The sequence below is a fragment of the Phacochoerus africanus genome, chromosome X (assembly GCF_016906955.1).
Source record: "Phacochoerus africanus isolate WHEZ1 chromosome X, ROS_Pafr_v1, whole genome shotgun sequence".
NCBI lineage: Eukaryota > Metazoa > Chordata > Mammalia > Artiodactyla > Suidae > Phacochoerus > Phacochoerus africanus.
This window is the reverse complement of record NC_062560.1, coordinates 1880424-1898269: the sequence shown is the minus strand read 5'-3', so window position 1 is coordinate 1898269 and position 17846 is coordinate 1880424. Positions and strand designations below refer to the sequence as shown.

The 17846-nt window shown below is 59.0% G+C and overlaps 2 protein-coding genes across 6 annotated transcripts in view; both read left to right on the top strand.

Annotated features, from left to right (window-relative positions):
* The first annotated feature begins 5297 nt into the window (after window positions 1-5297).
* ZBED1 (zinc finger BED-type containing 1) lies at window positions 5298-15958 on the top strand. 2 transcript variants are annotated; one of them, XM_047765369.1, is made up of 2 exons: window positions 5298-5426; window positions 12969-15958. In XM_047765369.1, exon 2 carries the CDS (start codon window positions 13026-13028, stop codon window positions 15144-15146), a length of 2121 nt encoding a protein of 706 aa, XP_047621325.1. In that variant the 5' UTR covers window positions 5298-5426; window positions 12969-13025; the 3' UTR covers window positions 15147-15958. The 2 variants fall into 2 exon arrangements, with proteins under 2 accessions (XP_047621325.1, XP_047621326.1); XM_047765370.1 differs by lacking the exon at window positions 5298-5426 and adding an exon at window positions 5673-5874.
* Window positions 5298-17846, top strand: part of DHRSX (dehydrogenase/reductase X-linked) — a 230868-nt gene continuing 218319 nt past the window's right edge. For all 4 annotated transcript variants that reach the window (XR_007132866.1, XR_007132865.1, XM_047765372.1 and 1 more), the window contains exon 1: window positions 5298-5426. Coding sequence is in view for 2 of the 4 variants with exons in the window: in XM_047765372.1 (XP_047621328.1) it covers window positions 5318-5426 (109 nt within the window). In the remaining 2 variants the exon portion in view is untranslated. The remainder of the gene's footprint in view (window positions 5427-17846) is intronic.

Genomic DNA, 17846 nt, shown 5'->3' with positions numbered 1-17846 from the left:
GTCACTCCCCTTTTCCCCTCCCTCCAGCCCCTAATCACTCTTCTGCGTCTGTGAATGTCCCGGTTCTGGATGTTTCTGATCCATGGAATCTCACACTGTGTGTCCTTCTGGCTCTGGCTTCTCTCCTGGGCATCGTGGGTTCAAGGTCCATCCTCGTGGCAGCCTGTGTCCAGGCTTCCCTCCTTTTCATGTCTGCGTCGTAGTCCCCTGTGTGCATGGACCCCAGGCTGTTTATCCGTTTGTCTGCTGATGGGCTAAGGGATTTTATGAGCTCTGTATTCCATCGCAGGGAGCACTCCATCTCACGATTTATTATAATGATGCAAAGGCAAACCTATAAACCCCGATCCCCCCAGCCCCCCACTGCAGACACACACACACACACACACACGCACGCACACACGCACACACGCATCCCCCATTGTTCACTCGCTAATAACCTATGATCTCTGGCCCCGCCCTTCACACCAGCTTGGACTAGGAATGTCTCCATCTCATAGTTGGCGCTTACATCCACCAAGACGTCCACATACAGGCCACAGATCCGTGTCCTGCTGGAAAGGGAGCCACGGGGCACCGGCCACCTTCGCGGAGCCCTGTGCACCTGCTTATTTCTCTACCTTCTGCCAGGCGCTGAACTTGTGGGACCCCACAAAGCTGGACACCCAGGGCCTGGAGGAGACTCAGGCTCAGGGATGGTGGTGACGGAAGCCACGTCTATACGATGTGATCTGGAGGCCTGTGGACCTATTCTGGTGCCTGCGGGGCTCCAGGGGCCTGACGAGACCCTCAAGGTAAGGATGCGAGGACTCAAAGCTGTGGTTGGGGGGGGGGTCCTTTCAGGAACAAATGTTCTTCACCATCTGATTGGGCTCCCGGGGCTTTGGGGACCACGCACCCCAGACTACGGGGGTCTTAACCTGCAGAAATGTGTCCTTGCCTCGTTTTGGAGGCCAGAAGTCTGAGCGTAAGGTGGGAGCAGGGCTGGTTCCCATGAGGGAATCTGTTCTAGCCTCTCTCGCAGTTCTTCTTTTTTTTTGGGGGGGGGAAGCAGAGCTGCTGTCTATCCATGGTTCGCAGAGGTATCACTTCCAACTGCCTTCCATCCTCTGGGTCCATGTCCTGGAATCCCCTGGTCTTCTCAAGACACCAGTCCCTGGATTGGGGACCACCCATCAGAACCCGACGACATGTGCAAGCACCCCATTTCCAGATAAGTTTCCATTCACAGGTGTCACAGGTTAGGACTGGGACGAATCTTTTAGGGGGACACAACCCAACCCACCACAGCATCCAAGATGAAGGATGAAGGTTAACGGCAGGAGTGATGGATCTGAGCGCCACAAGATGCCCAAGCTCACAAGACCTGGGCACCTGTTTATGATGGAGCAGGGGGTCCTGGTCTGACCTGGTGACCCAGGATCCCCGCTCCCCCCAACCCCACTTCTTGGAGGTAAAAGGAAAATAGATAAAAGGCAAGAGAGCGCCTGTCCCGAAGACTTGAAGAGGAAAGCCATGTGGGCTAAGCAACGCTGATTTCCTGGTCCAGGTCTCCGGTGGGAACGAAGGAAGACCTTGAACAGGACGTAGCCCAGCAATGCCGTCGTCACGAACCCGGGGGATCTCCTGGACGCTGGGGACAACTTTGGGATGTCACGCTGCGAACACGCGTGCTGTCCCAGGCGTGTGTTGGAAAACACAATTATCCAGGAGGTGCCCCCATGATAAGGACTTGTGGATGGGAGACGCCTGGCGGGTCCGTGGTTCTCACGACATCATCTTGGGTACATGCGGAGAAGGACAGAAAAGGGTGATGCTTTTGTCATTAACGTATCACTCTGCGTGACAAGGATGTGTTCAGCGATGTTCGGAGTTGTTCTTAGGCGCCTTAAATGTGTGTGTGTGTGGGGGGGGGGGAGGGGGTTCCAGATGCTGAGGCGTCATAGCAGCTGGACCTCGGATAATTCAGTTCAGCATCATTAACCCTCCTCGTTTCTCAACTCCCTTGGGGCCACCCATCACACACCGAGCAGACTTTTAAGCGAATTTAGAGAGACACATCTGTCTACACACACCTGCAGATGCCCAGCCAGGGTCCCGGTAAGGGAGGCATTTAACGCTGAAATAGATTGAAAAGAACCCTGAAGATGTTCCGTACCGAAACGAAGCCCTCTGAGAGCCAACGTGGCCGTGGTTTAGAACACGGCCAGCATCCTTGAATCGTGGGAGGCCCAGCTAAGACCCACGGGGGCATTCTAGGGAATTACACCAGCACGGTTTGCACGGGCGGAGTCCGTGGTTATTCACGGGGAGCCCACTTTTTGCACGGGAACAGGGTTAGCACCAGGAATGGGAGAGGAGTGAAACTGAAGCGGCTGGTGTGGTTCGTGTACCTGCTGTGGCAGGGAGGCTGCCGTGGGGCTTCCGCATCACAAGGAGATTCAGGTGGGAGGGAGGCAGTGAATTACCACGGGCTGTTGTGGGGAGGGTGACCTTGAACCACAAAGATGCTCTTTCCCAAAACAAGGCTCTCTGAGGACCAACGTGGCTGTATTTTAGAACGTGGCCAGCATCCCTGAAGCCCTTTTCTAGTGTCAGGGGCCACTAGCAACTGACCGCTCTGCATGATGCTTTGAGGATCTGGCCTCCTGAGGACTCCCCTAGGGGCACCTCTCCCCCTTCCATAAAATCTATTCAAAAGTATATTTTACAACGGTGCTAAATCCAAAAGGCTCATTTTCAAGGCTGCATGCATCATTTATATCATCATATTCTTTTTTCTTTTTGCTCTTTTTGTTTTTGAACTTTTTTCGTTATCATTATATTCTTTTGCCCACTGGAAGCGGGACAGATGGGAGGAAGGGGAGATGGAGAGATACAGAGGACAAGACGCCCAGGCACCTGCTGGGACCAGAGCATGGGGTCCCCTTCTGCCCCCAGCCCTCCAACCGAAGGAACCAGATTCTCCAGTCACTCTTGCAGGAGCCCGGGGTGGGGGTGGACATCTCGTTTTTGACCTTCACTGACCTTGAGCTGGACACCCAGCAGAGCCCACAGGCGGGATGTCCCACCTTCAGGGCAGGGAGATCCCACCTCTGCGTTGTTCTGAGCTGCTACCTGTGGGGTGATTTATTACAGGTGCGATAAAAACCAAATGCATTTGGAGAAGAGCGTCAACTTTCTAAGGAGTTCCAGGCCCCCTGAGTGCACAACCATGGCTGGAAGCATCTGCTGAAGCCTCAGGCCCTCTGGTCACAGCTCCAGGAGACACATTAAAACACACCCGCTTGGGGGAGGCTGGGCAAGAGGAGAGTCAGCTGGCGTGGCTTTGCCTCGGTGACAATATGCTCTCCGTGGGCCTTTTTTTTTGGACAAACACCCAGGGACAGGTCCACGCCCCCCACTGCTCCCTGGTAGCCACCTGCTTCCAGTTCCTGACTGTGACACTGTGGCCACACCAGGAGCTCTTGTGAGAAAAACCCTTTAGGGCTGGGAGAAGGGCGCCAGCTTTGGTGATTCCCTGAAGCTCTGCTGGGTGCACCTGACAAGTGGAGGGGTAGGTGGATGTGGGCACAGGGTCCTGGTGGGCATTGAGGTCCTTGTGGGGTCTGGGTTGCCAGGTTTAGGATTTCTATGTTTCTAGGTAGGGGGTCTGTGTGGGGTCTTATTGGGGATATGGATGGGAGGGAACTGTGGGGCAAAATGGGGTGGGGGTCTCCTGGCTGGGATCTGGGTGGGGGTTCATCGGCCCCAGTAGGGACCAGGAGTCCTGGCCACCGTGGGGTTCTGCTGGGGTAGGGGAGAGGGGCTGTGAGGGGTCCCACTGTCCCCACAGGTTCCAAGTCTATGTGGGGCTGGGCAGTCTGGGTGGGAGTCCATGGTCTAAAGAGTGGGTTTGGGGTCCAAGGTGGGTCTTGGGGTCACGAGGGTGGGGTGGGCCCAAGGCAGGAGTTAGGGGGCTGGGTTGGGTTGATGTCAGGGTAGGGTCTCTGGCGCAGGGGCGGCCTGCAGTCCCGGTGGGGTCCCTGGACCAGGGGTCTGTAGTCCCAGGGTGGATCTGAGTGGTGGTCCTGGGGTCTGTGTGGGGGCTCAAGGTGTGGGCAGGGCTTCCCTGGGTCTCCTGTCAGCACAGGGGCACATGATCTGGGTGGGGGGGGTCCATAGTTCTGTGTCCTGGGGTCCAGGAGGGGGAACCCTGGGGTCTGGGGTCAGATGGGATCCCAGGATCCAGGCAGGAGTCATGGTCCGGGCTGGGTCCTTGGGTCTGGGGGGGGCACTGACAGACAAGCAGGGGTCCCTGGGGTCTGTAGTTTGGGTGGGGGTCTGGGAAGGGGGTCTCTGGGGTCCATGGTGCTGGAGGGGGTCTGGGGTCCCGGGTCAGGCAGAGTTGGAGGGGGGTTCCCTGGCGTCCACAGTTTGGGTGGGGGTCTGGGGGGGGGTCCCTGGGGGTCTGTGGTCTTAGTGGGGGTGTGGGGTCCCAGGTCAGGCAGGGTTCGGGTTCAGAGCAGGACCCCCTGGGGTCCGCAGTTTGGGTGGGGTTCCGCGGTCTGGGAGTGGAGGGGGGGTCCCTGGGGTCCGTGGTCCTGGAGGGGGGATCTGGGGGGGTCTCTGGGGTCTGGGGTCCTGGTCAGCCGGGCTCCAGGGTCCGAGCGGGGGCTACTGTGGTCCTCAGTTTGGGTGGGGGTCGGGGGTCTGGGGGGGTCCCTGGGGTCCATGATCCTGGAGGGAGTCTGGGGGTCCCGGGTCAGGCGGGGTCAGGGGTTAGAGCGGGCGTCCCTGGGGTCTGCAGTTTGGGTGGGGGACGGGGGTCTGGGGGGGGTTCCTGGGGCCCATGATCCTGAAGGGAGTTTGGGGGTCCCGGGTCAGGCGGGGTCAGGGGTTAGAGCGGGCGTCCCTGGGGTCTGCAGTTTGGGTGGGGGACGGGGGTCGGGGGGGGGTTCCTGGGGCCCATGATCCTGAAGGGAGTTTGGGGGGTCCCGGGTCAGGCGGGGTCAGGGGTTAGAGCGGGCGTCCCTGGGGTCTGCAGTTTGGGTGGGGGACGGGGGTCTGGGGGGGTTCCTGGGGCCCATGATCCTGAAGGGAGTTTGGGGGTCCCGGGTCAGACGGGGTCGGGGTCCGAGCGGGGGTCCCTGGGGTCTGCAGTTTGGGTGGGGGGCCGGGGTCGCGGGTCAGGCAAGGGCGGGGGTCGGCGCGGGGCCGGCGGGCCGGCGGGCGGGCGCGCGGGCGCGGGGGGCGGGCCGCTGCGGGCGCGTTTCCGCCGTCCGGCCGGGCGAGCGCCGAGTCCCGCGGGCGGCGCGGAAGCGGCGGCCGGGCAGCCATGTCGCCTTTGTCTGCGGCGCGGGCGGCCCTGCGGGTCTACGCGGCGGGCGCGGCGGTGATCCTGGCGCAGCTGCTGCGCCGCTGCCGCGGGGGCTTCGCGGAGCCAGGTCAGCGGCCGGGGGCGGGCGGGCGGCCGGGGGTCGGGGCGCGGGGCCGGAGGGGGGGCTCGCGGCGGCGGCGGCGGCGATGGCGGCGGCGGCTCCGGGCCCAGGCGGTGCGTCCCTCGCGGGGCGCAGTCCCCGGGGCGGGGGCGGCGCGGGGGAGGGGCGCGCCCGGGCCCCGCGTGCCCTTGACCGCGGCCTGGGCCCGCGCGCGGCGCCGGGCGCTCCCGGAAGCAGGGCCGGGCAGCCGCGGGGGTGGAGGGCGGGTCGTCCCGCCCGCCGCTCCTCCCCGCGCGCCCGAGCCCGGGGTCTCCTGCGGGTGTCGCGCGCCCCTACCCACCCAGCCGGGCCGGGCCAGGGTCTCGGGGTCCCCAGGGTCCCGCGCGCCTGCCCCGCAGCTCCCCGCCCGGAGGGAGGAGGGCGCGCCGAGGGCCCGGCCTCCGCGCAGGGTCAGGTAGGACGGGCTCCGGGGGGCGCGCGGGGCCCGGGGGGGGGGCCTCCGGGGCAGGGCCCTTCGCTTCAGGGGCACCTTGCTTCTGCGGCCTTAGCGACCTGCGCCCGCGGCGTCTGCGACCCCAAACTTTCCGGTGTCGGGACCGGTTCGCGCTCCGAGCGCTGCTGGGGGCCCCGCGAGGCGCGGTGTGGCCGGGGCCGCGTCGGCTCCCGTTGGCGCGCCTGGGACTTCAGCCGCAGACCCGGAGCGTTCCTGTCTGCCCTGATTTGCAAGGGAAGCAGGATAACGCCAGGCTCTGCGAGCATACGTGGCTTTTTATTTTTAGATGAACAATAACTCCTTCCCAAACAGAGTGGTCGGTGGGGAGTGCGGTGCTGTGTTACTTTGTGGCCGCCTTTGGCGTGTGGCCTAAGGTGAGAGATCCTCGGAGGTCCGCTTCTGTTTCCACGCGGTTGGCACCGCCCGTCCGCCTGTCTCTGGCACACACCCCTGGGCACCCCTGAGAGACTGGGGTGCAAACAGGCCAAGCGCATCTGACTGTGGCTGTGAAAAATACTTTAAATCCCTCCACCGCCCCACGCATGGGGGTGCCTGCGGCCCCACTTTGCAAACCTGCAGCTCTGCGTCCCGATAGATAATTTTTTTTGGCGCCCCACCCTCCCCGTGGGGTGGAGACTTAGGGAACTCTTTCAGGTGTGCATGTGACAGAAGCGTTTCGTTTTCCTGTCAACTTGATTTCTCTTTCTTTCTTTCTTTTTTTTTAAACGCTTTGAGAGCGATTAGAATTGAATAGAGCGAGTCCCCGCTGTCGCGCATCGGGATTGTGGCGTCTCATGGGGAGGCAGGTTCGATCCCCAGCCTGGCACAGTGGGTTAAGGGGTCTGGCGCTGCTGCAGCTTTGGCCGTGGTCCCCAAGATCGGATCCCCGGCCTCCATATGCTGCCGGGTGGCCAAAAAAAAAAAAAAAAAAGAAAAAGGTATTTATTTTGGAGTTCCTGTTCTGGCTTAGCAGGTTCATTGCTGGAGGTTTCAGATGTTTCCGTGAGAATCTAGTTCCATCTCTGGCACAGCTCAGTGGGTTAAGGATCCGACGTGGCCCTAAGCTGCAGCTGCAGCTCGGATCCGAGCCATAGCCTGGGAATGTCCATAGGCTGCAGGTGCAGTAGTAAAAAGAAAAACACACTTGAATTGAGAGTAAGGAGCCAGCCAGTACCTGGGGTTTGGGGCGGGGGCGGGGGGATGGGGGGTACAGACAGAGGACACCTTTTAAATCAGGCTTGGCCTGTAAATAGTAAACAGTGTTGGAAAGCTGTCCCAAGTGGCCCCCCATTGCCCCAAAGGGTGGCGCCCCCCCGCCCCACGGGACATGGTAGGTGGCTGGCCGTGCAGCTTTGCTCCCCCTGCGCGCCTCGTGCCCCTTCGGGGCAGGCCGTTCACCTGCTCAGGGACCCGGCAAGTGGAGGGTGGAATGGGAGCTTGCCATACCCCATTCCCCAGAAGGCCCGTCTCAAAAACATGTTTGTGGTGCATCCAAACCAGGCCTTGCCTTGTTGTTTCCACCTGTTGATTTAGAAAAAGAGCAGAAAAGCCTGTAACCGGACCCACGGGGGACCAAGCTGTGTGTGGGCGGAGTGAAGCCTTCCTCCTGTTGGAGCAGAGGGTCAGCTCGGTTTAAGAGGAACTGGACCAGCTCTGCAAGCCACGTGGTCTCTTGGGTTAGAAATCCTTGCAGAGCTGGGGGGAGCCAGGCACGTGTGTCCTGAGTGTCCGGTGGTGGCCCTTGTCCCACATGTCACGGTCCTTCTGCTTTTTGACCTTTTTTTTTTTTTTTTTTGCGCTAACTGGACGTAACTTTTGGCAAGGAGGCATTGAACGTTGCCCCAGATGGAGCTGAGCGGTAACAGGCCCAGTCCACATGAAGTGTAGCTGGGGGTTGTTTGGTTTTGTTTTAAACCTCAGAGGTTTTTCTGGAGTTCCTATTGCGGCTCAGTGGGTTAAGAATCCGACTAGGATCCATGAGGACGCGGGTTCTGTCCCTGGCCTCGATCTGTGGGTTAAGGATCCGGCGTTGCCATGAGCTGTGGGGTAGGTCCCAGGTGCTGCTCGGATCTGGTGTGGCTGTGGCGAAGGGGCCGACAGCTGTAGCTCCTGTTCAACCCCTAGCCCTGGGACTTCCATATGCTGCAGGTGCGGCCCTAAAAAGCAAAAATAGCAGAATAGAAATCGGAGGTTTTCTCTTTTTTAAAAAATCATTTATAGAGTCTGTCTACATAAAAATATACACAGTCTAAAATAATCGACATAGAAATGTTCTCTTCTTTAGAGATTTTAACCTGATCACAACCCACAGCCTTGATGGTCCAGGTGCATGAAGTTTTGTGAAAAGTCTTTGATAAGCCGAGCATTCGGATCAAGTATCAGAGTTAAAGGCACCTTGGCGAAGGATCTGGGGGTGTCACTGCTGTGGCGAGGGTTCCGTCCCTGGCCCGGGAACTTCCCCTTGCTCCCGGTGCTGCCGAAATAAGAATGATAATACTTCTGGGAAGGAAACGGCCTTGGTTAAGCTCCTTGGGTTACGCGTGCCTGTCGAATGGGTAGGAAATATCTGAGGACCTTCTCGCCTTTTTCTCGGTTCCTTGTGCCTCCGTGGACGGTTTTGGGGTGAGCTGTGGGTCATCTTTGTCGTGGAGGACACCTGCTGACACAGCCTTCGTGCGCTTACTGAATTTATGGTGTGAATTCTTCGATTAAGTGGGAGTGCCTCCCTTTTATCACTGTCACGTCTGCATTGTGTGCGGGGGAGGGGGTGGTCCTGCACATTTTTATCAAGTGGGGCGCGGCGCTGGGTATGAGGTCTTGGTTGTCTTTGTCGTGGGTGAAAACTGCTGCCATGGAGCTCCCGTTGTGGCTCAGTGGGTTAAGGACCGGACGAGCATCCATGAGGATGCGGGTTCCATCCCTGGCCTCGCTCAGCGGGTTACGGATCCGGTGTGGCCCTGAGCTGCGGTGCAGGTTGTAGATTTGCTCGGATCTGCTGTGGCTGTGGCTGTGGCTGTGGTGGAGGCTGGCAGCTGCAGCTCAGATTCAGCCTCTAGCCTGGGAATTTCCATAAGCCGCACGCGTGTCTAAAAAAAAGGAAAAACAAACCTGCTGAGGTGTATTTAATGCAATTATGTAACTCTTGTTGGGAATGCTTGATTAAATGGGAGTGCCTCCGTTTTATCACTGTTGATTTGGCGTTCTGTGGGGGGGGACCCTGCACACTTTATCCAGGGGGTCAGGCGTGAGGTGTGAGTTCCCGGGGATTCTATGAGCAGGAGGAGGAGCAAGTTACACGTCTCTCCTGGATGTTACCTTTCCTTCCAAGGCCGTGTCTACAGACACGGTGGTTGTAAACTCACTGTGATGAGCAGATGGAGAATTCCTGTTACGGCCTCTGCTTTCCACAGTCCCTGGACAAATTTGTGACTGTCTCTCACACATCAGGTTTCGCGGAGGCATCAGTGAGTCTTGGAAAGGACAGAAAATCACCCGGATGCATCTTCGAGGGCAGGTGTCAGAGCCCCCAGAAGTCTCCCTGAAACATTCTGCTGCGGAGAGCAGGCAGGCCTCGTGGTCTGAAGATGGTTCTTTTGCTTGTGGGCTGTGTATCCATCCAAACCTATGTCGGCCGGTCCACTGACAAAGCAGATGCGAGTCTTCAAACGGGGGTTTTATTTATTTTTTTAAATAAATTTTTTTTTTTTTTTTTTTTAAGGGCGGCACCAGTGACATAAGGATGTTCCCAGGCTAGGGGTCGAATCAGAGCTGCAGCTGCCGGCCTGCGCCACAGCTGCAACAATGCGGGATCCTTAACCCACGGAGCGAGGCCAGGGATTGAACCCACATCCTCATGGATACTAGGCAGGTTCGTAACTGCTGAGCGGCCAGGGGAACTGTAGGGCTTAAAAAAAAAGAACAAAAAACCAACCCTATAAAGAGAACGTGCTTTCTCAGGGGTTTTGTGTTGTGTGAACGGTGGTGGCTGTGGTCTTAGGGAGATGAAACCAGAGAACTTAGGCTTCTTTTCCTCTTAAAAAAAAAGAACAACCTTCACTCCCAAGGAGCTTCTGTTTATGTGCCTTTTCCGTATCAACCTGGATCCTATGAAATGAGATGTGAATTAAATTTAAGTGTCTATTACATTAAAAAATTTAAACAGAATTAAAACAAATTGAAAACATGTATTGACAAGAACAGTAACAGGAGTTCCCACTGTGGCTCCGTGGGTTAAGGAAGGACCTGATGTTGTCTCTGTGAGGATGCAGGTTTGATCCCTGGCCTCCTTCCATGGGTTAAGGATCTGGTGTTGCCGTGAGCTGTGGTGTATAGGTTGCAGATGCGGCTTGGATCCTTTATGGCTGTGGCTGTGGTGTAGACCGGCAGCTGCAGCTCTGATTCGACCCCTAGCCTGGGAACCTCCGTATGCTGCAGGTTTGGCCTTTACAAAAAAAAAAAAAAGAAAAGGCAATAAAGGAGTTCCCTGGTGGCTCAGCAGGTTAAGGATCCAGTGTTGTTGCTGCTGTGACTCAGGTTCGATCCCCGGCCTGGGACCTTCCCTTTGATGTGGGCTTGGCCCAGAAAAAAACAAACAAACAAAAAAACAATAACAAGCCACTTATGTTATTCCCAGTAAGATTTTCCCCCCTCCATGAAAAATAACAATATTCTCCAAAACACACAAAGATCAGGCAGTGTAGGGGCTGTGTTTGGTTTTTGTTGGTTTCTCGACCTCTTGCCTGGCGGAAGGAGGCCGGTTCTGCACTGGTTTGTGATGCTTCCGTTGTGCTGGGGAGAAGCCCCTGATGCGTCTGGCTGGGTCACGGGTGTGAGGAGAGGCGGGACCTCTCCGGATCCTGGCAGTGTCTTGGCGAGTTTAAGACATGGTCGGGGGCGGTGGGGTAAGAGTGACCGCACGGTGGGGGGGGCGGGGGGGGGCTGCTTTGACAAAACCTGCATCCGTGACTCTGACCGGAGCCGTGGGTGGACCGTGGCCTTCAGACAGTGGAGGGCAGCTTCAGTGTCTACACTCAGAACCGTCCTGCAGGTGTCGGCTCCTTCCTGGAGGGGTCCTTGGGGCTCTGACAAGCCTGTGTAGCTCGGAGGAGGTGATGCTGCAGGGTGAGGACCGCCCCCCCCCCCCGCCCCCCGGCAGTGCCTCCCTACGAAGTCACGTTGTTAAGGATGCTTCCTGCTTTGTGGGCAAAACTTAGTGCCAGACCCCGACCCTCTGGAGCCAGGGAACGCCAGCCCCCTGTCACCGTCACCATCAGGCGGGCTCTGAGACCGGCAAACTGTCTGGCTGGCAGCTTCCTGGCACTTTTGGGGACCACGTTTCCCACATCCAGGTGCCCCTTCCTTGCCAGGCTGCAGAGTGCGTGGCCTGGGGGTTGTGGCCCCTCGGAGTGCCCCCACGGCCTCGGTCACATCTGTCCATCCTTCTGTCCGACCCCAGGCTACCGCCCTGCCTGGTAAATCAGCCCCGTGAGTGGGGCCTGTCCCTGAAAGGCCTCAGGTTGGCGCTTAACAGCCATGCCAGCCAGCCTGGCAGGGCGAGTCCCTCTGTGAGGCCCCTGGGGGGCGGGGGGTAGCAGTCAGAGACCCCCTACCCCGGATCAGGGGTGATGCTCAGGCTCCTCTTTTAGGATTCTGAGTGTGTTTTTTCCCTCTGTTTCCCAGGGTTGTCCTGCATGTTCTTTTTCTAAAAAAGGTTTTTTTGGAGGTCGAGTTGATTTGACAAGGCTGCGATCCTTGCTGCTGCACAGCAGCGTGACTCAGGGATCCGTGTCCACACATGCGTTCTCTTTGAGATTCTTTTCCTGCGTAGACGATCACAGACTCGTGGGCAGGGTTCCCTGTGCTCGACGCCAGTGTGCTCTGTGTGCTCGCAGCTTACTTCTTCCGTACATGGGGGTGCGTGCGTCTTAATCTCCCGCCCCTCTCTCGCCCCTCCCCTTCCCTCTCCCCCACTAGCTGCTTCTCTGTAAATGTGAATCTGTTTCTATTATACTCCTTCGTTTTTTATTTTAAATTTTAGGTTCCACCTATAAGTGATATCATACGATACTTGTCTTTCTCTGACTTTCCTTCACTTAGCATGATCATCTCTGGGTCCCTCTGTGGTGTTACAAATGGCATGATTTCATTCCTCTTTACGGCTGAGTAATATTCCACTGTACACATGCACCATCTCCTCTTTGTCCATTCTTCTATCCGTGGACGCTTACGTTGCTTCTGTGTCTTGGCAAATGTAGACAGTGCTGCTGTGAGCATTGGGGTGCAGGGAGCTTTGCACACCGGTGTTTTTGGTTTATTGGGCTAGATGCTGGGGGTGGGATCGTTGGACCCTACGGTCGCTCTGTATTGAATTTCCTGAGGCACCTCCATCCTGTCCTCCATCGTGGCTGCACCAAATGACGTTCCCACCCAGTGTAGGTGGGTTCCCTTTTCTTCCCCCCTCCCCAACACGTGTTATCTGTGTTCTTTTTGATGAACAAAACGTGGAATCTCATTGGGGTCAAAAGGGCATCATTCAAAAACAGAAAACTCAAACAAGCTTTTCTTTGCTGCCTCTGCCAAGTTCCCCACGGCTTGTGCTAACTCATGCGATTTGAGCCACTTCCCCTGGTGGCGGGTCACCTGCGTGCTTGCCGACGGGGAGGTTTCAGGCGCGGGCTGTGGGTCTTGGGCTGGCGTGGCCCCTGCGACCGCGGCCTCCACCTGGAAAACCAGCCCTGCTGGCTGGCGCTGGGCGGGGGGAGTTCGTAGCACAGAACTTGGTAGAGCGGCCGGGTGAGGACAGAGTGTGACCAGGAGTCCACAGCCGATCCAGAAGGGAAAGGTAACACATGCGTGTCTTCAGACGCACCTGCACGGAAGAGCCGCTCACTTGTCAGACCGTCCCCTCCGCTTTGCCAAAGCCACGCGCCACCGCGCCCACCCCGGGTCCCTCTCCGCGCGCCCTCGCTTCCGAAGCCGCGCCGCCCGGGCCCGCTCCCCGCCGGCCGAGCCCCCGTCTCTTCTCACGCTGTGTTTGTCTCGCTGCTTCTCGGCAGGTCACCCCGAGTGAGCGGAGGCCCGGCGGGGGCCCCGGTGGTGCTGGCGGCGGCGCGATGGAGGCCAAGAGCCTGGAGGGCGCGCAGGCCGACCTCAAGCTCGTGGCGCACCCTCGCGCAAAGAGCAAGGTGTGGCGGTACTTCGGCTTCGACACCAACGCCGAGGGCTGCATCCTGCAGTGGAAGAAGATTTACTGCCGCATCTGCATGGCGCAGATCGCCTACTCCGGCAACACGTCCAACCTCTCGTACCACCTGGAGAAGAACCACCCGGATGAGTTCTGTGAGTTCGTCAAGAGCAACACGGAGCAGATGCGCGAGGCCTTCGCCAGCGCCTTCTCCAAGCTCAAGCCCGACGCGGCGCAGCAGAGCGCGCAGGAGCCGCTGGCCGCCAAGGGCGCGCACGGCCACGAGGGCCGCAAGCAGCAGGAGCTGACGGCCGCCGTCCTGGGCCTCATCTGCGAGGGGCTGTACCCCGCGTCCATCGTGGACGAGCCCACCTTCAGGGGGCTGCTGAAGACGGCCGAGCCGCGCTACGAGCTGCCCAGCCGCAAGTTCTTCTGCAGCAAGGCCATCCCCGAGCGCTACGGCGCCGTGCGTGACGCGGTGCTCAAGGAGCTGGCGGAGGCCGCGTGGTGCGGCGTCTCCACGGACCTGTGGCGCAGCCCCAGCCAGAACCGGACCTACGTGACCCTGGCCGCACACTTCCTCTCCGGCGGCGGCGGCGGCGGCGGGGCCGCCCCGCAAGGCCTGGCCCTGGGCTCCCGCTGCCTCAAGACCTTCGAGGTGCCCGAGGACAACGCGGCCGAGACCATCACGCGCGTCCTGTACGAGGCCTTCATCGAGTGGGGCGTCAGCTCCAAGGTGTTCGGCGCCACCACGGACCGCGGCAAGGACGTCGCCAAGGCCTGCTCGCTGCTGGACATCACCGTGCAGATGCCCTGCCTGGCGCACACGTTCGACGCCGGCCTCCAGCAGGCCTTCCGGCTGCCCAAGCTGGGCGCGCTGCTGGCCCGCTGCCGCAAGCTGGTGGAGTACTTCCAGCAGTCCACCGTGGCCATGTACCTGCTGTACGAGAAGCAGAAGCAGCAGCACGCCGCGCCCTGCATGCTGGTCAGCGACCGGGTGGCCTGGTGGGGCAGCACGCTGGCCATGCTGCAGCGACTCAAGGACCAGCAGTTCGCCATCGCCGGCGTCCTGCTGGAGGACAGCAACAACCACCACCTGATGCTGGAGGCGGCCGAGTGGGCCAGCATCGAGGGGCTGGTGGACCTGCTGCAGCCCTTCAAGCAGGTGGCCGAGATGCTGTCGGCCTCCAGGCACCCGACCATCAGCATGGTGAAGCCGCTGCTGCACATGCTGCTCAATACCACCCTGACCATCAAGGAGACGGACTCCAAGGAGATCAGCATGGCCAAGGAGGTCATTGCCAAGGAACTCTCCAAGACCTACCAGGAGACGCCCGAGATCGACATGTTTCTCAACGTGGCCACCTTCCTGGACCCGCGCTACAAGCGGCTGCCCTTCCTGTCGGCCTTCGAGAGGCAGCAGGTGGAAAACAGGGTGGTGGAGGAAGCCAAGGGGCTCCTGGACAAGGTCAAGGACGGCAGCTACCGCGGCGCCCCCGAGGACAAGCCCTACCCGATGCCCGAGGAGCCCCCGGCCAAGAAGCCGGCGCTGTCGCCCACGCCGCCGCCCACCAGCGTCATCAACACCATGCTGGCCGAGATCTTCTGCCCCACGGGGGGCGTGGAGGACCAGGAGGAGTGGCACGCGCAGGTGGTGGAGGAGCTGAGCAACTTCAAGTCCCAGAAGGTGCTGGGACTCAACGAGGACCCCCTCAAGTGGTGGTCCGACCGCCTGGCCCTCTTCCCCGTGCTGCCCAAGGTGCTGCAGAAGTACTGGTGCGTGGCGGCCACGCGCGTCTTCCCCGAGCGCCTCTTCTGCTCCGCGGCCAACGCGGTGCACGCCAAGCGCAACCGCCTGGCCCCCGCGCACGTGGACGAGCAGATCTTCCTGTACGAGAACGCGCGCGCCGCCGCCACCGCCGCCGCCGCGGAGCCCGAGCTGGAGGACGAGGACGAGGGCGAGTGGGGCCTGGACCACGAGCAGGTGTTCCCGCTGGGGGACGCCGTCCACGCCGGCTACTTCGGCCTCCGGGACGGCGGCTTCGTGTAGCCGGGGGACACCTGCGTCCCGGCGGCCCGCGGCCGATGCTTTGCTGTCAGGAGGGACCCCCGCGGGGGGGTGGGCGCGCCGCCGGGACCGCAGGAAACGCGGGAGAGGAGAGCCGCACCTGGGGGTCGTTGCCAAGTGACAGCGGAAGCGTTGGCGCTGCGGGGCACAGAGGGGCACCGCGAGAGACCCACCGGCTGGAGATGGACCTCTCGGTGGCCTAGAAGCCAGAGATGGGGGCTTCGAGGGGCCCAGAGGCTGGAGATGGACTCTAGCGTGACCCCCAAAGAGATGGGTGGGGCTTTGGGCGGCCCGAAGCTGGAGGAAAGACTGTTTTCTCTTTTCTGCGGCGGCGGCGGCGGTGGTGGTGGTGGCGGGGGGTGCCTTGCTTCACAGCCAAAGGGAAAGAAGTGACTTAAAAAATGTCTCGCTGCCCGACCGTAGGATGGCAGGCGCTGAGCTCCCCCGCGGAAGAAGCCCAGCTGGGAGTGTTTGCTTCCCACTAATTCCACACCACGGCGTTTGTGCAGGGAAAGTCTGGGTACATTGGAGAGGAATGGAAGCCTGGGCGCCCGGGAGGACCAAACCCCTCTGTCTGCTCCCCGAGGCAGCCCCTCTGGATGGGTGCCCTCTGTCGGTGAAGAAACACCCATTTACATTTTAATTTCAGTGGGAACCTTGCCGCTGGGCTGGGGAGAGACACATATTAGCCAGAAACCCTCTTTTCGAGAGAGACGGGTTTCATGGTGGAAAATGTTAAACTGGAGCCCGCATTGCCATTGGGTGTAAAAACAGAAAAGCGAGGTCGGGTGCTATGTTCTCTGCCATTGATGAGTCTGTTTTTGCCCCCCTTGTCTGAATTCACAGTCCAGGCAGCCTCCTCGCTCATAGGTCTTGTGCTGTTGTGTTTTAGGGCTGCACCCGCGGCGTATGGAAGGTCGCAGTTCCCAGGCTAGGGGTCCCATCGGAGCTGCAGCTGCCAGTCTGCACCACAGCCACTGCAACGTGGGCTCCGAGCTGCACCTGCAGCCTACACCACAGCTCATGCCAACACCGGATCCTTGACCCACTGAGGCGAGGCCAGGGATCGAACCCACATCCTCACGGATACCACTCGGGTGCGTTCCTGCTATGCCACAGCGGGACGTCCCGTAGCTCACGGGTCTTGAGGTGGTTTATTCGGGTGTATCTGATGCTTAAGAGGTCTGGTCTCCCTGGACTCACTTTCTGGAGATGAAAACAGAGAAGGAGGCAGTTCCTGCCATGGCACAATGGGATCGGCCGTGTCTCTGCAGCACCAGGACGCAGGCTTGATCCTCAGCCCTGCACCGCGGGTTAAGGATCCCGCGTTGCTGCAGCTACAGTGTAGGTTACACCTGTGGCTTGGATCTGATCCCCTAGCCTGGGAAGTCTATATGCTGAGGGGTGGCCAAAAAAGAAAGAGAAAAAAAAAAGACCCCCCCCCCAAAAAAAAACACCCAGCTTTAAAATACAAAAGATCCTATCGTGCCCACAGCCAGCTCTGCAGCATTATTTACCGTAAAGGGCTCTTGAATTTTCTTTTTTAAACGCAGCACCATGGGGCCCATTGATTTAAAACTATTGCCAGGGAGGAGTTCCCTGGTGGTACAGTGGGTTAAGGATCTGGCATTGTCACTGCTGTGGTTTGGGTTGCTGCCATGACATGGGTTCAGTGCCTGGCCTGGAAATTTCTGCACACAGCAGGTGCAGCCAAGAAAAAATTAGCAGGGGTGATTTTATCTTTGGGGGTCCTTGTGGGTTGCTTCAGCCATTGCGATGTCTCTGATTCCTGCGTTAAAACCCAGGATGGGAAAGGTTCATGGTTTTTAGACATCTCGGCCCTTGGGCTGCTTTTTGCTCAGGCCCCAGTTCTGACTGGCTTCCCGGAGGCTTAAGAAGGGAATTTTGTTCGGGCTCGTGGCTCCCGACGTCCCGTGGCTCCAGCCAGGGCAGAGTTTTATCTGGATGTCTCTGGCTGTGGATGTTGTCAGGAGATCAAGGGTGGTGGAAAGCAGCTTCACCTGCGCGTTGTCCTGGAATGACCGTGTTTGCATCACTGTTGCAGGTCCCCCCAGCTCTCTGTGCTTCTAGGAGCAGGGCCGCGGGTCCTGGCTCTATATTGTGTCTCCTTTCTGCTCCCAGGCTGGAAAAAAAAAAACAGCCCCAGAGCTGTGCCCCCTCCCCGCCGGGCTCCCAGATGTCCTGAAATCCTTGGCTTGTCTGATCGCCCGAGAACCTGTGCCCCCCGCCCCGTCAGCCTCCTCTCTCTCTTTCTCATTCGTTTCCTAAGCCTTGGGTTGGCCGTGCGGCTTACCTGGGTTGTGCGTTTTTTGTTCTTGTTTTTCTTATTTAATGCTTCCAAGTTTGGCTCTTGTTCAAGAAGCTCTAGAAATAAACAAACTCCCGAGTTATCTGTCCGACGTGTGTCATTAATGCTATAGCCCTCGCAGGCACCCTCAGATCACTCGGGGAAGGTTTGGGGTTGGTTTGTTGAAAGAGGCTTTTCTAGGCCACGGAGAATAATCAGAAAGGCTGTTGTGCTTTGTTCTGGGGTTTTTGTCAGTGATCGGGGAGGGGGGGGGGTGATGCCTTTCTTTTCACACCAACATGTCATGGGGGAGTTCCCTTGGCGGCTCAGCGGGTTAAGGATCCGGCGTTGTCAGCTGCTGTGGCACGGATCCC